At 43.4% G+C, this 21,784-nt stretch overlaps 2 protein-coding genes across 3 annotated transcripts in view; one reads left to right on the plus strand and one right to left on the minus strand.

The window, feature by feature from the left end:
* Window positions 1-202: 202 nt before the first annotated feature.
* Window positions 203-21,784, minus strand: part of LOC106593528 (non-muscle caldesmon) — a 110,333-nt gene continuing 88,751 nt past the window's right edge. For both annotated transcript variants that reach the window (XM_045708676.1, XM_045708675.1), the window contains 6 exons: window positions 18,255-18,336; window positions 16,922-17,062; window positions 16,494-16,589; window positions 14,386-14,469; window positions 12,650-12,758; window positions 203-580 (listed from right to left, as the gene is read on the minus strand). In XM_045708676.1, coding sequence (XP_045564632.1) covers window positions 573-580; window positions 12,650-12,758; window positions 14,386-14,469; window positions 16,494-16,589; window positions 16,922-17,062; window positions 18,255-18,336 — 520 coding nt within the window. In that variant the 3' untranslated portion in view covers window positions 203-572. The remainder of the gene's footprint in view (window positions 581-12,649; window positions 12,759-14,385; window positions 14,470-16,493; window positions 16,590-16,921; window positions 17,063-18,254; window positions 18,337-21,784) is intronic.
* On the plus strand, window positions 5,101-11,679 carry LOC123730776 (proline-rich protein 33-like). The gene is made up of 2 exons (XM_045708677.1): window positions 5,101-5,321; window positions 6,722-11,679. Exons 1-2 carry the CDS (start codon window positions 5,259-5,261, stop codon window positions 7,604-7,606), a joined length of 948 nt encoding a protein of 315 aa, XP_045564633.1. The 5' UTR covers window positions 5,101-5,258; the 3' UTR covers window positions 7,607-11,679.

The raw sequence follows: 21,784 nt of genomic DNA on the forward strand, positions 1-21,784 counted from the left end.
AGTTTTCATAGAGCCATTAGCAGTGGTTAAATAAAGAGCAGGACAGCTGTGAGGGCTGGCCCACATTACTGAAACAACATGCACAGACCACAGGATCAGTTTACCATGACCTCACCTACTAATGGAAACAACATACAGATTGATAGAACCACAGAAATAGGACTGTAAATACTGTTAATACGGTATATCACACAATGGCACATTTACCTCATTCATTTACTTTATTTCATTTTTTTAATTAAAGTTAACAAAATAGTAAATGAAAACTAAATATTCACTAAAAGACTTCATGGATAAGATTGTCCAAAATAAACGAGTACAAACATGAATATTTTTGCATAATTGTATATTTTTGACCGTTTGTCAATAATTTTATACCAGGTTGGCAGTGTGTTGCTATAGAGAAAATCAACTGGTACACATAACATACTGCATATGCTTCAGAAATGTTGATCTAAATGTTGTTTTTAAGAGGAATATGTCGGCTAAATGGAATGAATGATAAATAGGAGGTGAAGTGATCGTCAAAGTAATCACAATCCAACGTGTGTTCTTCACAATTCCTCAAGGCATTATCCAGCTGAAAAACAAACCAGGAAGAGAAGAGGGATGTCAATGATTCATTTATATTCATTAAAGTAACACACTAGAACATGGCATCTTCTGTTTGTGTCAAATGTTTTGAGTTTGTAATGAATTTTGTCTTAATAGAGGCTCACAAAAAATAAAGATGTGGGTTAAAGTTTTGGTAGATTTATGTCAAATAAAATATAATTTTGTCATTTAATTCTTGCTGCTTGATGTTTTATCTTTGTTTTGTCTTTTCAGGGGGGTTGAAATGAAACGCTGATGGCAGTCAGTTACAGGAATGGACTCCAGCCGGACCTTCCCGACCCCGCCCAGCCTCCCCCTCCCCTGCTGCCCAAACCAGACAAGGCCAATGCCCGGCTGCAAAAACTCATCAAGAAGAGTGCCAAGAAGAAGGCCCGACCCTCTCAGACCCCCATCCCCTTCCGCTCCTGTCTGTCCCCCGTACACGAAGCTTCAGACCTCGAACACAGCGACACACACTCGACTCCGCCCCGGTCACCGGACTTCAGTTTCCCCATTAGGCCTCTGTATGATCAACATCCCCCCTCTCCGTTCTCGTTTCCCCCCCAGTGGTCCATATGGTAGCAGTCCTTACGGCCAGACAGGGGTCTTTCCCCCACTGGACTACACCGCTCCCATTCAGACATCAGAGAACCAGGTGGCGCCCCTCTTTGAGTGCTCGTCATTTATGTTTGACGATGATGACACAGAAAGCATGATGCCACCCTCGCCTCCGCCACTGCCACCCGTACCTGAGTTCTCACAAGGCCCTGCAGTTCATCTGTATGACTTGTATTCATCTGTAGCACTGAATTCGTATGGGTCGGTGGCCACGGCTACAGTAGCTCCAGACCCAGTCTCCAGTGTACCACAGTCAACTCCCCCAACTCCATGTTCCCCTAAGATATCAACTCATGTTATGACTCTTTCCCCACCAGTACCTAGTGGTCCGAGCCTGGGTACGGGTCTGGCTCCATTACCAGCTCAGGTCCAAGTTTCAGTCCCACCTCCTGCTCCAATACTGGTGTCAGCGCCAACCCTTCAGACACAACCTCTGACCTCAACCCAGAAGGTGACGACACCCAGTAAGCCAAAGGATGAGGCTCCAAAGCACACACCAGCTTTGGTCACTAATAACCTTGGTTCTGAAGATCACATTATGAGCAAAGTGGCTTCTGAGACGGTCAGCACGCAAATAACTCAAGCTGATTCCCGCAAAGTCAAACGGTCTGACCTCGTCCCACAAACAATGATTTACACATCCAAGGCAACGTTTTACGAAATCTCCAAGCCTGCACTTCCAGACATAACAGGAGTGAACATATTGTATCAAGGAGCATCGTTATCCACTATACACAGGGAGAAATCACCAATGACTTGTCACCAAAGTGAGCCGGCAATCCCATATAAAGTTGCTGTGGCAAAGACCCCTTCTGGAAGATCGAAAACACCCTCACACCATCCCTCAATGGGAAGACTGACACCTGTTTTTGAGATATCGAAAGCCAATCCACTCTTATTCGCTGCAAGTCCAGTCTTCTTCTCCTCTCGGGATGTGCATGCCTCGGTCGTAAACACAGAGACAGAGAAATACAAGTCACCAATGACTGTTACCAGTACTCTCTCAGCAGCAACCGAACAACTAAAACAAATTGGATCTCGTTCAGATAGAGACATATTCCCAAATAATGGAATTACAACTACAACTACCATGGGAGGATCTATGGCTAATTTATCTTCTACGTTCAGCTCCTCTCAGGATGTACACGTCACACAGAGATTCAAGTCACCAATGACTATTACCAGTACAGCCCAAACACCCTCAGCAATACCTGTTAACAGTAGAGTCAAATCTCCCTCAGCAATACATATAACCAGTACAGCCCAAACACCCTCAGCAATACCTGTTAACAGTAGAGTCAAATCTCCTCCTTCAATGCCTGTTACCACTACAAGTAATACTCCCTCAGCTGCAGCAGAAGCACCAAAACCAATAGGATCTAACTCTGATAAACATTTACACGGTCTGACCAGTGTTGATAGAAGTACAACTCAAACTAATGGAATAACAACCAACATGGAACGGTCTATGGCTAAGATATCTTCTGCATTCAGCTCCTATCAAGATGTACATGCCTTGGTTGTAAACAAAGAGACACACAGATACAAGGAGATACAGGATACAACTACTATGCTCGGATGTATGGCTAATATATCTCATGCCTTCAGCTCCTATCAAGATGTACATACCTCAGTCATAAACACACAAAGACACAAGTCACTCATGCCTGTTACGTGTAGAGTTAAATCTCCCCCGGCGATGACTGTTACCAGTACAGCCCAAACTCCCCTAGCAATTCCTGTTGCCAGCAGAGTCAAATCGCCCCCATCAATGCCAGTTAACAGTAGAGTCAAATCTCCCCCATCAATGTCTGTTACTAGTGCAGCCCAAACTCGCTCAAGAGCCACTGAACCACAAAAATCAGCTGGATCTGCCAGTGCCGGCTCAGTGGAACTTTCACAAGGTCCAACCAGTGGGGATAGAAATAGAAATCAGACTAGTGGAGGTACAACCACCACTAAAGGATCTATGGCTGAGAGAACTCCCACTGAGATTCTAGAATCAAAGATTGCTGCACATGACATTACAGTTTCCAAGCCAAAAGTAAAGTTTACAGAACCTCATATGCCAAAAGATAAGATGGATGAAACAACTGAATATGGAACCCCACCTGAGTATCAAAAGCAACAGACTCCATTGTCCCCCAAAAGGATACCAAAGACAGATTCAAATGGATACAAAGCGCCAACGATTTCAGCTCCACAAGCACCACCAAACGGACCCACTGTGCCAACGATCTCAGCACAACCACCTCCAAATGGACAAACTGTACCGATGATTTCAGCACCACAAGCACCTCCAAATACTTTGCTAACGCCAATGATTTCATCACCTCAATCTCCATTGACCCCTGGATACCCAGACTCTCCTATAATTGGCTTACGTAAAGTTCTAGCACCATTGATAGAGCATCAAAAGACCCCTACATCCAAAAAACCTAAAGCACGGTCAACATATTACGGACTGACTCCGGCTGAGTATGTTGCCTATGGTGGGATCCGGACATACTATGGTCCTTCTGGACCTAAAGCTAATGAATCAACACCATCACCATCCACAGCACAGACTAATGGATTACCAAATGGGCCTCGTCCTCTTTTAATCTCTAAGCCTGAAACATCCCCCATAGGATCAAACACACCCAACAGAGAACAACAGAAACCTACCTTGCAAGGGCAGCATTCTACTGTTCCAGCACCTTCACTTTCAACACCTTTAGCTGCAACTGGCTGCTCTCAGACACCAACAGATAAGGCAGCCATATCTAAACCCAATACATCAGATGTTAACCAATCTGAAGCACCTGCTTATGCAATACAACCTGATATAACACCTATTGTGGACATAACAAAACCTGAACTTCTATTGTCCCTCGGACAGCTAACTCTTCCACCAGCCACCAGTGAAGTCCCCACACCAAAGGCCTCTCATTCGGAGGTTCCAAGACCGGCACATAAAGCAGGTGTGGTACACACAACCAGACCAGCTCCATTTCAGATAAATGAAACTCCTTCATTCCCGATAGGTAGGAATGTTGTGTCAAAGTCGCTGTTTCCTTTCAGCAGTCCAAATGCTGAAGTTTCACAAAATCCAACTGTAGAAAATATTCCCCAACACAGTGGAAAGTCAGAGGCAGATCCCACAGTCATGCATCTTTCTGTCAAGGCTAATATTAGCACAGACATTAAACTACCCAGAAAACCTGTCATAGGAGCCCAAGTCCCCAACAACCCTGATATAGGAAGCCAACTCCACAGCCAACCTACCACAGCAACTATACTACCAGGCAAGCCTACCATAGACACCAAACTACCTAGCAAGCCTAGTGTGCCAACCATAAGAACTCAACTCTCTCATACACCTACTATTGAAACACCTACCATTGAAACAGGAACCCAAGTCCCCACCAAACCTACTATAGAAAACCAACATTCATGCACACCTACCACTGGAACTAAACTTCCTAGCCCACCTACCAAAATAGCACAACTTCCCAGCCCACCTAGCATAGTAGCCCAACTCTCTAGCACGCCTAGCATAGTAGCCCAACTCTCTAGCACGCCTAGCATAGAAGCCCAACTCTCTAGCATACCTAGCATAGTAGCCCAACTCTCAAGCACGCCTAGCATAGAAGCCCAACTCTCTAGCATGCCTAGCATAGAAGCCCAACTCTCTAGCACACCTAGCATAGTAGCCCAACTCTCTAGCACGCCTAGCATAGAAGCCCAACTCTCTAGCACACCTAGCATAGTAGCCCAACTCTCTAGCACACCTAGCATAGAAGCCCAACTTCCCAGCCCACCTAGCATAGTAGCCCAACTCTCTAGCACACCTAGCATAGTAGCCCAACTCTCTAGCACGCCTAGCATAGAAGCCCAACTCCCCAACAACCCTTTAATAGAACCTGTACTACCTGGCAAGTCTACTCCAGAAAATATTCTGCACAGTACCATGCAGTACCATGCAAACCATACCAGGAAGCATTTTGTAGAAACCAACTCCCACAAAGCAATTGAATGCAGACAATCTACAAAGCCTACCACTGATGAAAAACCTTCCACCAAGTCCACTACCGAAACAAGATTCTCAGCCAGCTCTACGAACGAAGGTAAACAATTTACAAACCCTATTGTAGCAAATGGAGCTTGGCTGAAACCATCCCTAGAGTCTACACGTACTAACTCAACCATCATAAGTGCACAGCCATCCACAGAAATTAGATCCCTAATAAGCCCTACTTTACAAGCTAAGCATTTTACAAAGCCTGTTTACAACACTAGTTCCTCTCCAAAGCCGGTCCCACGTACTAACAGGCCTATTATAATTGTACAACCTCCCACACCTCCAATAATAGAGGCCAGACCTCCCTCAACCCCTGCTTTAGAAACTAAACCCTTTACAAAATCTATTGCAGAAGCTAAAGCCTCACCAAAATCCCTTGAACCTATCTGGGCTAATATAACTACCATGAATGTACAACCTTCAACAAAACCTACCGCAGACTCTTTTAGCCCTACTATTGAAGCTAAACCCTTTATGAAGCCCGTCATAGAAGCTAGCACCCCCCCAAAACGGGTCTCAGTGCTGCCTAACAAACCTACCATAAAAGTCCTACCTTCTACACCACCACATAGACATAACAGACCATGGTCAACAACACCTATGGAACCTAAAGCTGTTACAGAACCTAACCGTGCAACGAATAAGCCTACTGTAAATGTACAACCTTCGACAACACCTACTACAGAAACTAGACCCTGCTTCAGCCCTACTGTTGAAGCTAAACCCCTTATACAGCACAATATGGAAACTAGAGTATTTGCTAAATCATCCCCAGAGCCTAAACCAGCTAACAAGACTACCGTAAATGAACAACCTTCAACAACACCTACTAGAGAAACTAGACCCTGCTTCAGCCCTACTGTTGAAGCTAACCCCCTTATACAGCACAATATGGAAACTAGAGTCTTTGCTAAATCATCCCAAGAGCCTAAACCAGCTAACATGCCTACCATAAATGTAGAACCTTCCCCAAAGCCTATAGAAAGAGAAACCACCTTAAGCCCTTTTATTGAAGCTAAACCCTTTACACAGAATAATACGGAAATTAGAGACTTAACAAAACCTGTACCAGAACCTAAACCAGCTAACAAGCCTACCATAAATGTACAACCTTCCACAAATCCTACTACAGAAATTAGATCCTGCTTTAGCCCTACTGTTGAAGCTAGACCTGCTGCAAAGGTTATGGCATCAAGAAGCTGCTTTAGTCCCACTAGACCCTGGTTAAACCCTTCTACTGAAGCTAAACCCTTGACGAAGCATGACATTGAAGCTATTGCCTCCCTAAAACCGACACCAGAGCCTAAATCGACTAACACCACTTCCACAAAGCCTGCTATAGAACGTATATCGTCCCCAACCCCAACCGCTGCCATAGACACTGTGATAAAACTACCTGCCGTTACCAAAGTGATTGACTCTTCCACTCCTGCCTCTCTGCCTCAGGCCTCAGCCTCTGTAAAAGCCCCATCCACAAACAGAGGAATGTCATCGCCATCTCAGCCAAAGACTGGACAGACAGAGACAGACACAATGGAAGATGTGGAAGCCAATGCATCAGGTGCACAGGGGAAAGCAGCCAGAAGAGATACACACTGTACGAAGCCTACGATATCAACTGCATCTTCGACTGTTGACAATGTAGACAAGGTAGACAAGCCCCAAGCTCCAACCGCTAAACCTAACCCTGCTAAGGCTGCACTGAATGCAATGAAACCTAAAAGTCTGAAGACCATGTTCAGTGGCTGGTCGCGCCTCAAAAAACACATGGTCGTTGAACCAGAGGAACCTCAGTTCCCAGAGCCAGAGCCTGAATCTGTCAGCAGGGATGGCGCCACCTACAGTAAGAACACTGACCAGGCCAAATCTAGTCAAGCTTCTTCAGCAGAGGTCAAAGACCACTCTGAGAAGGGCAAAGAAGTGCTGAAGGAGACAGAGGCGCCCAGAGCAATGAAGATGTGGGACGCCATGCTCTTCCAGATGTTCTCTACCAAGGATGCAATCATGCAGCAGATCAAAGCTAGCAAAACTCCTAATGGTTCCGACAAGAAGAAAGACCAGAGAGAGCAGACCAATAAGACACGGAAAGCCAATCAGCAGAAAGATAATGAGATGGAGGTTGTCCCCTCTTTTGCCAATCGCCTGCCGCTCCTCCTCTACAGTCCACGCTTTGATGCCAGAAAGATAAAAGAGGCTGCAGAGAAGCCGCTGGTGAAGATGTCAGCTGTGTTCCAAAGGGGGCTGATTAACCGCAAAAATCAGGACGGGGAAGGGAAGGACTTTAATAAAACTGCCAGGGGATTCGGTTCATCAAGAACAACTGATGTCTGACTTGGAACTCACACCAGAATATTTCTGCTCAATCTTCTCATTAAGTAGATGAATAAACCTCAATATATTCATTTCAGTTATCATATAGCTAGAGGTTTGTATGTTAAATAAGCTTCCGATCAAGGGCTGCAGTGCAGTAGGCTATGCCAGGATATTTATTTCAATATGGTGTTTAAACTATGATTTTAACTATGATCATGAGCTCATAAGACAATGATGTTGGATGCATGCAGATGTTGTATTTTTTTAAGCATTGCTAGTGTTTTAGTCTTGGAGTGTTCACCCTGGGTGAGGTTAGGAGTAGAGTGTCTGATGTCAGTGTGTAATTAATAGGGCTTGTACATTCCTGGATTGATGGGATGGAAGGGCATTGGATGACAGAGCAGTGTAGCTGTGAGAGAGGTGGAGCCTAGCTAGAGATGGAGCTTAACTAGATCTGGAGCCTAGCTAGAGGTGGAGTCTAGCTAGAGGTGGGGCCTAGTTAGAGGTGGAGCCTAGCTAGAGGTGGAGGCTAGCTAGAGGTGGAGCCTAGCTAGAGGTGGAGGCTAGCTAGAGGTGGAGCCTAGCTAGAGGTGGAGGCTAGTTAGAGGTGGAGCCTATCTAGAGGTGGAGGCTAGTTAGAGGTGGAGCCTAGCTAGAGGTGGAGGCTAGTTAGAGGTGGAGGCTAGCTAGAGGTGGAGCCTAGCTAGAGGTGGAGGCTAGCTAGAGGTGGAGGCTAGCTAGAGGTGGAGCCTAGTTAGAGGTGAAGCCTAGTTAGAGGTGGAGGCTAGTTAGAGGTGGAGCCTAGCTAGAGGTGGAGGCTAGCTAGAGGTGTAGCCTATCTAGAGGTGGAGGCTAGTTAGAGGTGGAGCCTATCTAGAGGTGGAGGCTAGTTAGAGGTGGAGCCTAGTTAGAGGTGGAGCCTAGCTAGATGTGGAGGCTAGCTAGAGGTGGAGGCTAGTTAGAGGTGGAGGCTAGCTAGAGGTGGAGCCTAGTTAGAGGTGGAGGCTAGTTAGAGGTGGAGCCTAGCTAGAGGTGGAGCCTAGTTAGAGGTGGAGCCTAGCTAGAGGTGGAGCCTAGTTAGAGGTGGAGCCTAGCTAGATGTGGAGGCTAGCTAGAGGTGGAGCCTAGTTAGAGGTGGAGCCTAGTTAGAGGTGGAGCCTAGCTAGAGGTGGAGCCTAGTTAGAGGTGGAGCCTAGCTAGAGGTGGAGCCTAGTTAGAGGTGGAGCCTAGTTAGAGGTGGAGGCTAGTTAGAGGTGGAGCCTAGTTAGAGGTGGAGCCTAGCTAGATGTGGAGGCTAGCTAGAGGTGGAGCCTAGCTAGAGGTGGAGCCTAGCTAGAGGTGGAGGCTAGCTAGAGGTGGAGCCTAGTTAGAGGTGGAGCCTAGCTAATAGAGGTATATACACCAGACTAGAGGGAGAACTCTAACTTTGAACTAAACACCATAAACTGTGACTGCATGCACCGTTTTTAAAGTCAATGGAAAAGATATGAAGTTTTCCCTCTAGTGTTAATAACTTTACAGGGGAGCTCCGGAAGGGGCACAACTGCAGAAGATGGACATACAGGGAGAGAAGGTGTGGCTTAAATAGAAGGCAGCAGAAGGATACGCAGGCCCTACTGGAAATGACAACACAAAAAAGTTGGTTTGAAAAGCACTTTCAGTTTGCAGGTTCGTTGAAAATATATTTAAATAGCAAATGGAATCTATTAATGTTATGTAAAATGTCCAGTAGGAGGAGGGAGACAGTTTTTAGATACGTTGGAGATTCTCTGAGCAGAAGAAAGGACAGAGAGAAACGAGATGGACATGGGCACTTATGGGACATGATGATAGGACATGGATCCTTATGGGACATGATGATAGGACATGGATCCTCATTGGGACATGATGATAGGACATGGATCCTTATGGGACATGATGATAGGACATGGATCCTTATGGGACATGATGATAGGACATGTATCCTTATGGGACATGATGATAGGACATGGATCCTTATGGGACATGATGATAGGACATGTATCCTTATGGGACATGATGATAGGACATGTATCCTCATTGGGACATGATGATAGGACATGGATCCTTATGGGACATGATGATAGGACATGGGTCCTCATTGGGACATGATGATAGGACATGTATCCTTATGGGACATGATGATAGGACATGGATCCTTATTGGACATGATGATAGGACATGGATCCTTATGGGACATGATGATAGGACATGGATCCTTATGGGACATGATGATAGGACATGGATCCTTATGGGACATGATGATAGGACATGGATCCTCATTGGGACATGATGATAGGACATGGATCCTTATGGGACATGATGATAGGACATGGATCCTTATGGGACATGATGATAGGACATGGTTCCTTATGGGACATGATGATAGGACATGTATCCTTATGGGACATGATGATAGGACATGGATCCTTATGGGACATGATGATAGGACATGGGGCCTCATTAGGACATGATGATAGGACATGGGTCCTCATTGGGACATGATGATAGGACATGTATCCTTATGGGACATGATGATAGGACATGGATCCTTATGGGACGATGATAGGACATGTATCCTTATGGGACATGATGATAGGACATGTATCCTCATTGGGACATGATGATAGGACATGGATCCTTATGGGACATGATGATAGGACATGGGTCCTCATTGGGACATGATGATAGGACATGTATCCTTATGGGACATGATGATAGGACATGGATCCTTATTGGACATGATGATAGGACATGGATCCTTATGGGACATGATGATAGGACATGGATCCTTATGGGACATGATGATAGGACATGGATCCTTATGGGACATGATGATAGGACATGGATCCTCATTGGGACATGATGATAGGACATGGATCCTTATGGGACATGATGATAGGACATGGATCCTTATGGGACATGATGATAGGACATGGTTCCTTATGGGACATGATGATAGGACATGTATCCTTATGGGACATGATGATAGGACATGGATCCTTATGGGACATGATGATAGGACATGGGTCCTCATTAGGACATGATGATAGGACATGGGTCCTCATTAGGACACGATGATAGGACATGTATCCTCATTGGGACATGATGATAGGACATGGATCCTTATGGGACATGATGATAGGACATGGATCCTCATTAGGACATGATGATAGGACATGGGTCCTCATTAGGACACGATGATAGGACATGGGTCCTCATTGGGGCATGATGATAGGACATGGATCCTTATGGGACATGATGATAGGACATGGATTGCTTTATGATGAATGTCTTCAATGGTGCAGAATGGATAAGAATGAAGGAATGTAAGATAAAGGTGCCTCAGGCAATAAACTACAGAAGGGTCTTCGTGATATAGGAAGACGTGTAATAAACTACAGAAGGGTCTTTGTGATACAGGAAGATGTGTAATAAACTACAGAAGGGTCTTTGTGATACAGGAAGACGTGTAATAAACTACAGAAGGGTCTTTGTGATACAGTAAGACATGTAATTAACTACAGAAGGGTCTTCGTGATACAGGAAGTTAAGTGGGTAAGTGACACTGACAGTTAATTTGTTAAATGATGAAGACGCAGTTGGTGTTTTAAAATAAGCTTTTGATAATTTTGTTGCTGGAATAGATCTAATGAGCATGATTTTTTTTTCTTAAAGCTTTAAAGGTTTATTCTTCTGTAAGGAACTTTTGAGAATTTGTGGCATAATTTTTTTAATTTAAGATGTCTATTTTTGTTATAGCTATGTGATGCTTCTCAGGTCTTTGTTTAATGAAATGATTTTTCATTGATAAATAACGGGTGTACCCTCATGAGCCAACCATAACCACACTGCTGCTTTACACTTGTTCTAGAATTGGCTCGACTCAAAAGTAAAAAATTACTGTGGCACCGGGTTCAAAACTGAAGAAGGAAAAACCTGTATTGATTGTATATACAGGACATTATTTTGTATAGACATGTCCAGTATAGAATGCTGTTGCCTATCGTGTGATTAACTAAATTATTGCTTATTGTCTACATGTTTACATTGAAGTAAACTCTAAGCTGTTGTATCAGTTTTCTGTTGTTTTTATTTAGTCATGTACCATTATTGATGTGGTTTGTGACACATTAGTTCCTAGTTGATTGAGAGATGACCGTTAGTCTAAGATCTAGTACTGGTATTCTAAGATCTAGTACTGGTAGTCTAAGATCTAGTACTGATAGTCTAAGATCTAGTACTGGTATTCTAAGATCTCATACTGGTATTCTAAGATCTAGTACTGGTAGTCTAAGATCTAGTACTGGTAGTCTAAGATCTAGTACTGGTAGTCTAAGATCTAGTACTGGTAGTCTAAGATCTAGTACTGGTAGTCTATGATCTAGTACTGGTAGTCTAAGATCTAGTACTGGTAGTCTAAGATCTAGTACTGGTAGTCTAAGATCTGGTACTGGTAGTCTAAGATCTAGTACTGGTAGTCTAAGATTTAGTACTGGTAGTCTAAGATCTAGTACTGGTATTCTAAGTACCTTCATATGGTAGAAGAGAATCACAATCACTTGGTTGCATGCCAAGGCGTGACTGCTAAGGAACTAATAAATACCATAGAATTGCAACTAATAGACCTCTACCTCCTGGATAGATATGGTATGGAATGGCCCAACAGACAGCTCTCTTTCCGGGACAGAGATGGTATGGGATGGCCTAACAGATCTCTCTCTCTCCTGGACAGACATGATGATACATTACTAACAGATGAATGGGATTGTTTTTACACAAAGCCAACATCTACACATCCACAGCTGCCATTTTCTTTTTTTTAAAAGTAAATATGGGATGTAGCTGCCATTTAAAAAAAAAAGTAAATATGGGATGTAGCTGCCATTTTCTTTTTTTAAAGTAAATATGTGATGTAGCTGCCATTTTTTTAATTAAAGTAAATATGGGATGTAGCTGCAATTTTCTTTTTTTTAAGTAAATATGGGATGTAGCTGCCATTTTCTCTTTTTTAAGTAAATATGGGATGTAAGTGAGTCTTACTTGATTTTCCGTTTGTGTGCTCGTTGTAATCCTCATCACCGATGGCAACCTTCTCATACTTGCCGTGAGTCATCATCACAAATTTGTACTTTTTACCAGAGGAAGCTCCCTAGAAAAGAGTTCAATATTGCAGTGAAAAAAATATTATATTTGTACAAATGCAGGCATGTATAATTTCAATGTATTATTTTAAGTACCAATTATATTCAAAAGTTTCATACACCTTTGTGTTGACAGCTATTTGTTTTGAATATAATCCACCAATTGAATAACAGACCTCATACAGTGCACTCGGAAAGTATTCAGACCTCTTGACATTTTCAAAATGTTGTTACATTACAGCCTTATTCTAAAATGGATTAAATGTTTTTTTTTTTCCCTCATCAATAACGACAAAGCAAAAACAGGTTTTTGGAAATCTTTGCACATTTATAAAAAAATCTGAAATATCACATTTACATAAGTATTCAGACCCTTTACGCAGTACTTTGTTGAAGCTCCTTTGGCAGAGATTACAGCCTTGAGTCTTCATGGGTATGACGCTATATGCTTGGCACACCTGTACTTGGGGAGTTTCTCCCATTCTTCTCTGAAGATCCTCTCAAGTTCTGTCAGGTTGGATGGGGAGCGTCGCTGCACAGCTATTTTCAGGTCTCTCCAGAGATGTTTGATTGGGTTCAAGTCCAAGCTCTGGCTTGGCCACTCAAGCACATTCTGAGACTTGTCCAGAAACCACTCCTGTGTTGTCTTGGCTGCGTCCTTAGGGCCGTTGTCCTGTTGGAAGGTGAACCTTCGCCCCAGTCTGAGGTCCTGAGCACTCTGGAGCAGGTTTTCATCAAGGATCGCTCTGTAATTTGATCCGCTCATCTTTCCCTCGATCCTGACTAGTCTCCCAGTCCTTGCCGCTGAAAAACCTCCCCACAGCATGATGCTGCCACCACCATGCTTCATTGTACGGATGGTGCCAGGTTTCCACTTGGCATTCAGGTAAAAGAGTTCAATCTTGGTTGCATCAGACCAGAGAATCTTGTTTCAGATGGTCTGAGAGTCCTTTAGGTGCCTTTTGGCAAACTCCAAGTGGGCTGTCATTTACTGAGGAGTGGCTTCATCTGGCCACTCTACCATAAAGGCCTGATTGGTGGAGTGCTGAAGAGATGGTTGTCCTTCTGGAAGGTTCTCCCATCTCCACAAAGGAACTATGGAGCTCTGTCAGAGTGACCATCGGGTTCTTGGTCACATCCCTGACCAAGGCCATTCTCCCCCGTCGGCCATCTCTAGGAAGAGTCTTGGTGGTTCCAAACTTGAATGATGGAGGCCACTGTGTTCTTGGGGACCTTCAATGCTACAGAATTTTTTTGTACCCTTTCCCAGATCTGTGCCTCAACACAATCCTGTCTCGGAGTTCTACAGGCAATTCCTTCGACCTCGTGGCATGGTTTTTGCTCTGACATGTACTGTCAACTGTGGGACCTTTTATAGACAGGTGTGTACCTTTACAAATCATGTCCAATAAATTGAATTTACCACAGGTGGCCACCTGAGGTCAATTTCGAGTCTCATAGCAAAGGGTCTGAATACTTATGTTTTAAATTTTTAATACATTTGCAAATCATAAGGCTGTAACATAACAACATTTAGAAAAATCTAAGGGCTCAGAATACTTTCCGAATGCACTGTATATATTATGTAGTTGAATGAATGAATGGATTTGTTAATTGGATTTAAGCCTACACTACCTTCCCTGCTCTCCCAGCCGGTGAAGAGTCTCCTAGATTCTCCCAGAGGTTCTTCTTGCTCAGAACATCACCAGCCTTCACCTCCTGACAGAACAAACACACATGAACCATTAGAGAAGATACACACATCAACACGTTAATACCCTTCTGTCACTCCTGTGCTTTACGGTGTTATCAATACAAATATATAGAACACGAACCGATAGCGGATTAAATCTTATTCAAGCTACTGCAGATAATATTGTGTCATGAATGTAGATACAGAGGCTACTGTACCAATCAGGAGAGAGAGGTTGGGTTTGATTATTACTCTGCTATACTAACATCCCCCTACAGGGGGCAGCGTTTTATAGAAATAGTACAATCGCCAGACACGATATATCCTGGGAAATACAATATGACAATACGTGTCTGACTTGACATTGATAAAGTAGGCCTACATATGAGACTGATGATAAAGCCATAGGGTGGTAATATATTCACATATATGTTAGATATGAAGGAAAGACGGAGAACAGTTACCTTGAAGAAGGGACAGATTAGAATGTACCAGAGATGTAGGAAGACAGTTGAAAACTGAGAAGGAGAAGAAGAAGGAGAAGAAGAAGGAGAAGGAGAAGAAGAAGAAGAAGGAGAAGGAGAAGGATAAGGAGAAGAAGGAGAAGGAGAAGGAGAAGGAGAAGAAGGAGAAGGAGAAAAATAAGGAGAAGAAGGAGAAGGAGAAGAAGAAGGAGAAGGAGAAGGAGAAGGAGAAGGAGAAGGAGAAGGAGAAGAAGAAGGAGAAGGAGAAGGAGAAGGAGAAGGAGAAGGAGAAGGAGAAGGAGAAGAAGGAGAAGGAGAAGGAGAAGAAGGAGAAGGAGAAGGAGAAGAAGGAGAAGGAGAAGGAGAAGGAGAAAGAGAAGAAGGAGAAGGAGAAAAATAAGGAGAAGAAGGAGAAGAAGAAGAGAAGGTGCAGCAACAGAATTGTCAAGATTGACATACCAGTGAGCTGAGTTAAGTTTCACTTCAACTACATGACAGATCAACGGATTCACAAGTAGCTGTCGCGGAGGACTGTTGGGTGTGCAGGCTTTTACTCCAACCCTGCTCCAACACACCCGATCCAGAAAATAAGCTTCTAATCAGAAGCCTTATTAGCTGAATCAGGAGTGTTACAGCAGTGTTGGAGCAAAAGCCTCCACACCCCTTAGCCATCAGGAGGAGGCCACTCCTGACGTAGTTCTACAGTTGACCATTTCAAAGTTGGATAGATATTTAGTATGAGTCGTACCTGAGTCGTCACTGAGTCATAACTGAGTCGTACCTGAGTCGTAACTGAGTCGTAACTGTTGTCGACTTGTCGTATTGACGTAACTAAGTCATCGTGAGTAGCTCTGACGTAACTAAGTCATCGTGAGTAGCTCTGACGTAACTAAGTCATCGTGAGTAGCTCTGATGTAACTAAGTCATCGTGAGTAGCTCTGACGTAACTAAGTCATCGTGAGTAGCTCTGACGTAACTAAGTCATCGTGAGTAGCTCTGACGTAACTAAGTCATCGTGAGTAGCTCTGATGTAACTAAGTCATCGTGAGTAGCTCTGATGTAACTAAGTCATCGTGAGTAGCTCTGACGTAACAAGTCGTCGTGAGTAGCTCTGATGTAACTAAGTCATCGTGAGTAGCTCTGATGTAACTAAGTCATCGTGAGTAGCTCTGATGTAACTAAGTCATCGTCAGTAGGTCTGACGTAACTAAGTCATCGTGAGTAGCTCTGACGTAACTAAGTCATCGTGAGTAGCTCTGACGTAACTAAGTCATCGTGAATAGCTCTGATGTAACTAAGTCATCGTGAGTAGCTCTGACGTAACTAAGTCATCGTGAGTAGCTCTGACGTAACTAAGTCATCGTGAGTAGCTCTGATGTAACTAAGTCATCGTGAGTAGCTCTGATGTAACTAAGTCATCGTGAATAGCTCTGATGTAACTAAGTCATCGTGAGTAGCTCTGATGTAACTAAGTCATCGTGAGTAGCTCTGATGTAACTAAGTCATTGTGAGTAGCTCTGACGTAACTAAGTCATTGTGAGTATCTCTGAGAGCATTGGGAAAGACAGGTGACTGTTGTTACTCACTGCTGGCTTGGAGAGGCTTTTGCAGCTTCCGTCTGGGTTCCCTTTCACCCATTGGTGGATGAGGTCGGCCACGCCTACGTTCAGACCCTCTGTATCCTGAGAAACACAGATGATGAATCATGATGAAGTTGTGTATTAACATAACAAATGGCACCCTATTTCCTATTCAAAAGGTGCAAAAGCATTTTCCATTAAGTCACTGATTTATGGACTACAGAGGAAAATGAACCAACTTGCGAAATCTGGCACGTTGACAGAAATGTTGAATACTGCACATTTTTCCCCGTCAAAAAAATCGAATAAGGTAAGGTATAAACGCTACTTTTGTGTTATGATTAATTTGATGATTGAGTTCATCAACTGAATACGTTTGGATATCCAGCCCCCTGCTCAAAGACAATGGCTGTCCGTATGTCATCTTTCCCTACCTTGGAAGGTGTTTCCCTGGGGGTCTGGCTCCAAGCTTCCCCGGCCTCAAACAGGTTCTTCTTGGAGGCCACAGGCTCAGTGGGGCTGGGCAGGTCCATCAGAGCCTGCTGCCTGGCTGCCTTGGCTTCCTTAGAGGACGTCTGGACAGATGGGACATGACCGTTAACTTCCGTTTACTGTCTGGACTGAATTGGTTACACTGTGTTGTTAAACAGGGCTAAAGAAAAAGCCTGCATAGCCAGTTTCTCTCTGTTCGGGGGAGGCTTGGCCACTCCTGCGTTATGGTTTAAGTTCAGTTAAATAAAGGAGTAGCTTTAAATGTTATCGGTCGTACAGGGGATGAAAACTCAGAGGATGTAAGATAGCAGTAGATTAGTATAATACAGTACAGTGTTAATCAACTCTGGGACTCCTAATGTGAGCTGTTGGAGGAACTGGAGCACTGGAGTTGGAAAACAATAGTACAGTATAATTTCGTATAGTGTAGCATATTACAGTACTTAATAGTATATTACAGTAAAGCACAGTAAAGTAAAGAATAGTATAGTAAAGTATAGTAAAGTACAGTAAAGCATAGTGAAGCATAGTAAAACATAGTAAAGTATAGTAAAGAACAGTATAGTATAGTAAAGCACAGTAAGGTATAGTAAAGTACAGTATTGTAAAGTATTTTAAACTATTGTAAAGTATTGTAAATTATAGTAAAGTATAGTAAAGTATAGTAAAACATTATAACGTATAGTACGATATAGTAAAGTATAGTATAGTATAGTAACGCATAGTAAAGTATAGTAAAGTATAGTAAAACATTATAAAGTATAGTACGGTATAGTAAAGCATAGTAAAGTATAGCAAAGCATAGTAAAGTATAGTAAAGTATAGTAAAACATTATAACGTATAGTACGGTATAGTAAAGTAAAGTAAAGAATAGTAAAGTATAGTAAAGTACAGTAAAGCATAGTGAAGCATAGTAAAACATAGTAAAGTATAGTAAAGAACAGTATAGTATAGTAAAGCACAGTGAGGTATAGAAAAGTACAGTATTGTAAAGTATTTTAAACTATTGCAAAGTATTGTAAATTATATTAAAGTATAGTATAGTATAGTAACGCATAGTAAAGTATAGTAACGTATAGTAACGTATAGTATAGTAAAACATTATAACGTATAGTACGGTATAGTAAAGCATAGTAAAGTACAACAAAGTATAGTAAAGTATAGCAAAGCATAGTAAAGTATTTTAAGGTATAGTAAGGCATAGTATAGTATTGCAATGCATGGTAAGGTATAGTATAATATTGTAAAGTATAGTGAAGTACAGCATAGTATACCTCTATGGCATGAGTGTACTGTTCCAGCCTGTTGTCGATCTTGGAGATGGGGATGGGAGGCTGTGTCTTCTTGATGCTGTTACTGTTTTAAAACAAGACATATTATTCAATGAAGATCATTCTTTCATAGTCCTCTGAGGTAGGGTTAGGGTTAGGATTGATAGTACTCTAAGGTAGGGTTAGGGTTAGGGTTGATAGTACTCTGAGGTAGGGGTAGGATTGATAGTCCTCTGAGGTAGGGTTAGGATTGATAGTCCTCTGAGGTAGGGTTAGGGTTAGGATTGATAGTAATCTAAGGTAGGGTTAGGGTTAGGATTGATAGTACTCTGAGGTAGGGGTAGGGTTAGGATTTTTTATTTATTTATTTCACCTTTATTTAACCAGGTAGGCAAGTTGAGAACAAGTTCTCATTTACAATTGCGACCTGGCCAAGATAAAGCAAAGCAGTTCGACAACATACAAAAACACAGAGTTACACATGGAGTAAAACAACATACAATCAATGATGCAGTAGAAAAAAAATAAGACTATATACAATGTGAGCAAATGATGTGAGATAAGGGAGGTAAAGGCAAAAAAATGCCATGGTGGCAAAGTAAATAAAGTATAGCAAGAAAAACACTGGAATGGTAGATTTGTAGTTTGAAGAAAGTTCAAAGTTAAAATATAAATAATATGGTGCAAAGCAGCAAAATAAATAAAAGAAATGAATACAGTAAGGGAAGAGGTAGTAGTTTGGGCAAAATTATAGATGGGCTATGTACAGGTGCAGTGATCTGTGAGCTGCTCTGACAGCTGGTGCTTAAAGCTAGTGAGGGAGGTAAGTGTTTCCAGTTTCAGAGATTTTTGTAGTTCGTTCCAGTCATTGGCAGCAGAGAACTGGAAGGAGAGACGATCAAAGGAGGAGTTGGCTTTAGGGGTGACCAGAGAGATATACCTGCTGGAGCGCGTGCTACAGGTGGGTGCTGCTATGGTGACCAGTGAGCGGAGATAAGGGGGGACTTTACCTAGCAGGGTCTTGTAGATGACCTGGAGCCAATGTGTTTGGCGACGATTATGAAGCGAAGGCCAGCCAACGAGAGCGTACAGGTCGCAGTGGTGGGTAGTATATGGGGCTTTGGTGACAAAACGGATGGCACTGTGATAGACTGCATCCAGCTTGTTGAGTAGGGTATTGGAGGCTATTTTGTAAATGACATCGCCAAAGTCGAGGATTGGTAGGATGGTCAGTTTTACGAGGGTATGTTTGGCAGCATGAGTGAAGGATGATTTGTTGCGAAATAGGAAGCCAATTCGAGATTTCACTTTGGATTGGAGATGATTGATGTGAGTCTGGAAGGAGAGTTTACAGTCTAATCAGACACCTAGGTATTTGTAGTTGTCCACAAATTCTAAGTTAGAACCGTCCAGAGAAGTGATGCTGGACAGGCGGGCAGGTCAGGCAGCGATCGGTTGAAGAGCATGCATTTAGTTATACTTGTGTTTAGGAGCAGTTGGAGACCACGGAAGGAGAGTTGAATGGCATTGAAGCTCGTCTGGAGGGTTGTTAACACAGTGTCCAAAGAAGGGCCAGAAGTGTACAGAATGGTGTCGTCTGCGTAGAGGTGGATCAGAGATTCACCAGCAGCAAGAGCGACATCATTTATGTATACAGAGAAAAGAGTTGGCCCAAGAATTGAACCCTGTGGTACCCCCATAGAGACTGCCAGAGGTCCAGACAGTAGGCCCTCCGATTTGACACACTGAACTCTGTCAGAGAAGTAGTTGGTGAACCAGGCGACGCAATCGTTTGAGAAACCAAGCCTACTGAGTCTGCCGATGAGGATGTGGTGATTAACAGAGTCAAAAGCTTTGGCCAGGTCAATGAATACGGCAGCACAGTATTGTTTCTTATCGATGGCGGTTACGATGTCGTTTAGGACCTTGAGCGTGGCTGAGGTGCACCCATGACCAGCTCTGAAACCAGATTGCATAGCGGAGAGGGTGCGGTGGGATTCGAAATGGTCGGTAATCTGTTTGTTGACTTGGCTTTCGAAGACCTTAGAAAGGCAGGGTAGGATGGATATAGGTCTGTAGCAATTTGGGTCAAGAGTGTCACCTCCTTTGAAGAGGGGGATGACAGCAGCTGCTTTCCAATCTATGGGAATCTCAGACGACACGAAAGAGAGGTTGAACAGGCTAGTAATAGGGGTTGCAATAATTTCGGCAGATAATTTTAGAAAGAAAGGGTCCAGATTGTCAAGCCCAGCTGATTTGTAGGGGTCCAGATTTTGCAGCTCTTTCAGAACATCAGCTGAATGGATTTGGGAGAAGGAGAAATGGGGGAGGCTTGGGTGAGTAGCTGTGGGGGGTGCAGTGCTGTTGGATGCAGTAGGAGTAGTTAGGTGGAAAGCATGGCCAGCCGTAGAAAAATGCTTATTATAGTGGGCTTATCGGTGGTGACAGAGTTTCCTATCCTCAGTGCAGTGGGCAGTTGGGAGGAGGTGTTCTTATTCTCCATGGACTTTACAATGTCCCAGAACTTTTTAGAGTTGGAGTTGCACGAAGCAAATTTCTGTTTGAAAAAGCTAGCCTTGGCGTTTCTAACTGCCTGTGTGTATTGGTTTCTAACTTCCCTAAAAAGTTGCATATCGCGGGGGCAGTTGGATGCTAATGCAGAACGCCACAGGATATTTTTGTGTTGGTTAAGGGCAGTCAGGTCTGGGGAGAACCAAGGGCTATATCTGTTCCTGGTTCTAAATTTCTTGAAAGGGGCATGCTTATTTAAGATGGAGAGGCAGGCATTTAAAAAAAATAACCAGGCATCCTCTACTGACGGGATGAGGTCAATATCCTTCCAGGATACCAGGGCCAGGTCGATTAGAAAGGCTTGCTCGTTGAAATGTTTCTGGGAGCGTTTGAAGGTGATGAGTGGAGGTCGTTTGACTGCTGACCCATTACGGGTGCAGGCAATGAGGCAGTGATCCCTGAGATCTTGGTTGAAAACAGCAGAGGTGTATTTAGAGGGCACGTTGGTTAGGATGATATCTATGAGGGTGCCAGTGTTTGCGGCTTTGGGGTTGTACCTGGTGGGTTCATTAATAATTTGTGTGAGATTGAGGGCATCAAGCTTGGATTGTAGGATGGCTGGGGTGTTAAGCATGTCCCAGTTTAGGTCACCTAGTAGCACGAGCTCTGAAGATAGATGGGGGGCAATCAGTTCACATATGGTGTCCAGAGCACAGCTAGGGGCCGAGGGGGGTCTATAGCAGGCGGCAACGGTGAGAGACTTGTTTTTGGAGAGGTGGATTTTTAAAAGTAGAAGTTCAAATTGTTTGGGTACAGACCTAGATAGCAGGACAGAACTCTGCAGGCTATCTCTGCAGTAGATTGCAACACCGCCCCCTTTGGTCGTTCTATCTTGTCTGAAAACGTTGTAGTTAGGGATGAAGATTTCAGAGTTTTTGGTGGACTTCCTAAGCCAAGATTCAGACACAGCTAGGACATCCGGGTTGGCAGAGTGTGCTAAAGCAGTGAATAAAACAAACTTA

Source organism: Salmo salar, chromosome ssa26, assembly GCF_905237065.1.
Source record: "Salmo salar chromosome ssa26, Ssal_v3.1, whole genome shotgun sequence".
NCBI lineage: Eukaryota > Metazoa > Chordata > Actinopteri > Salmoniformes > Salmonidae > Salmo > Salmo salar.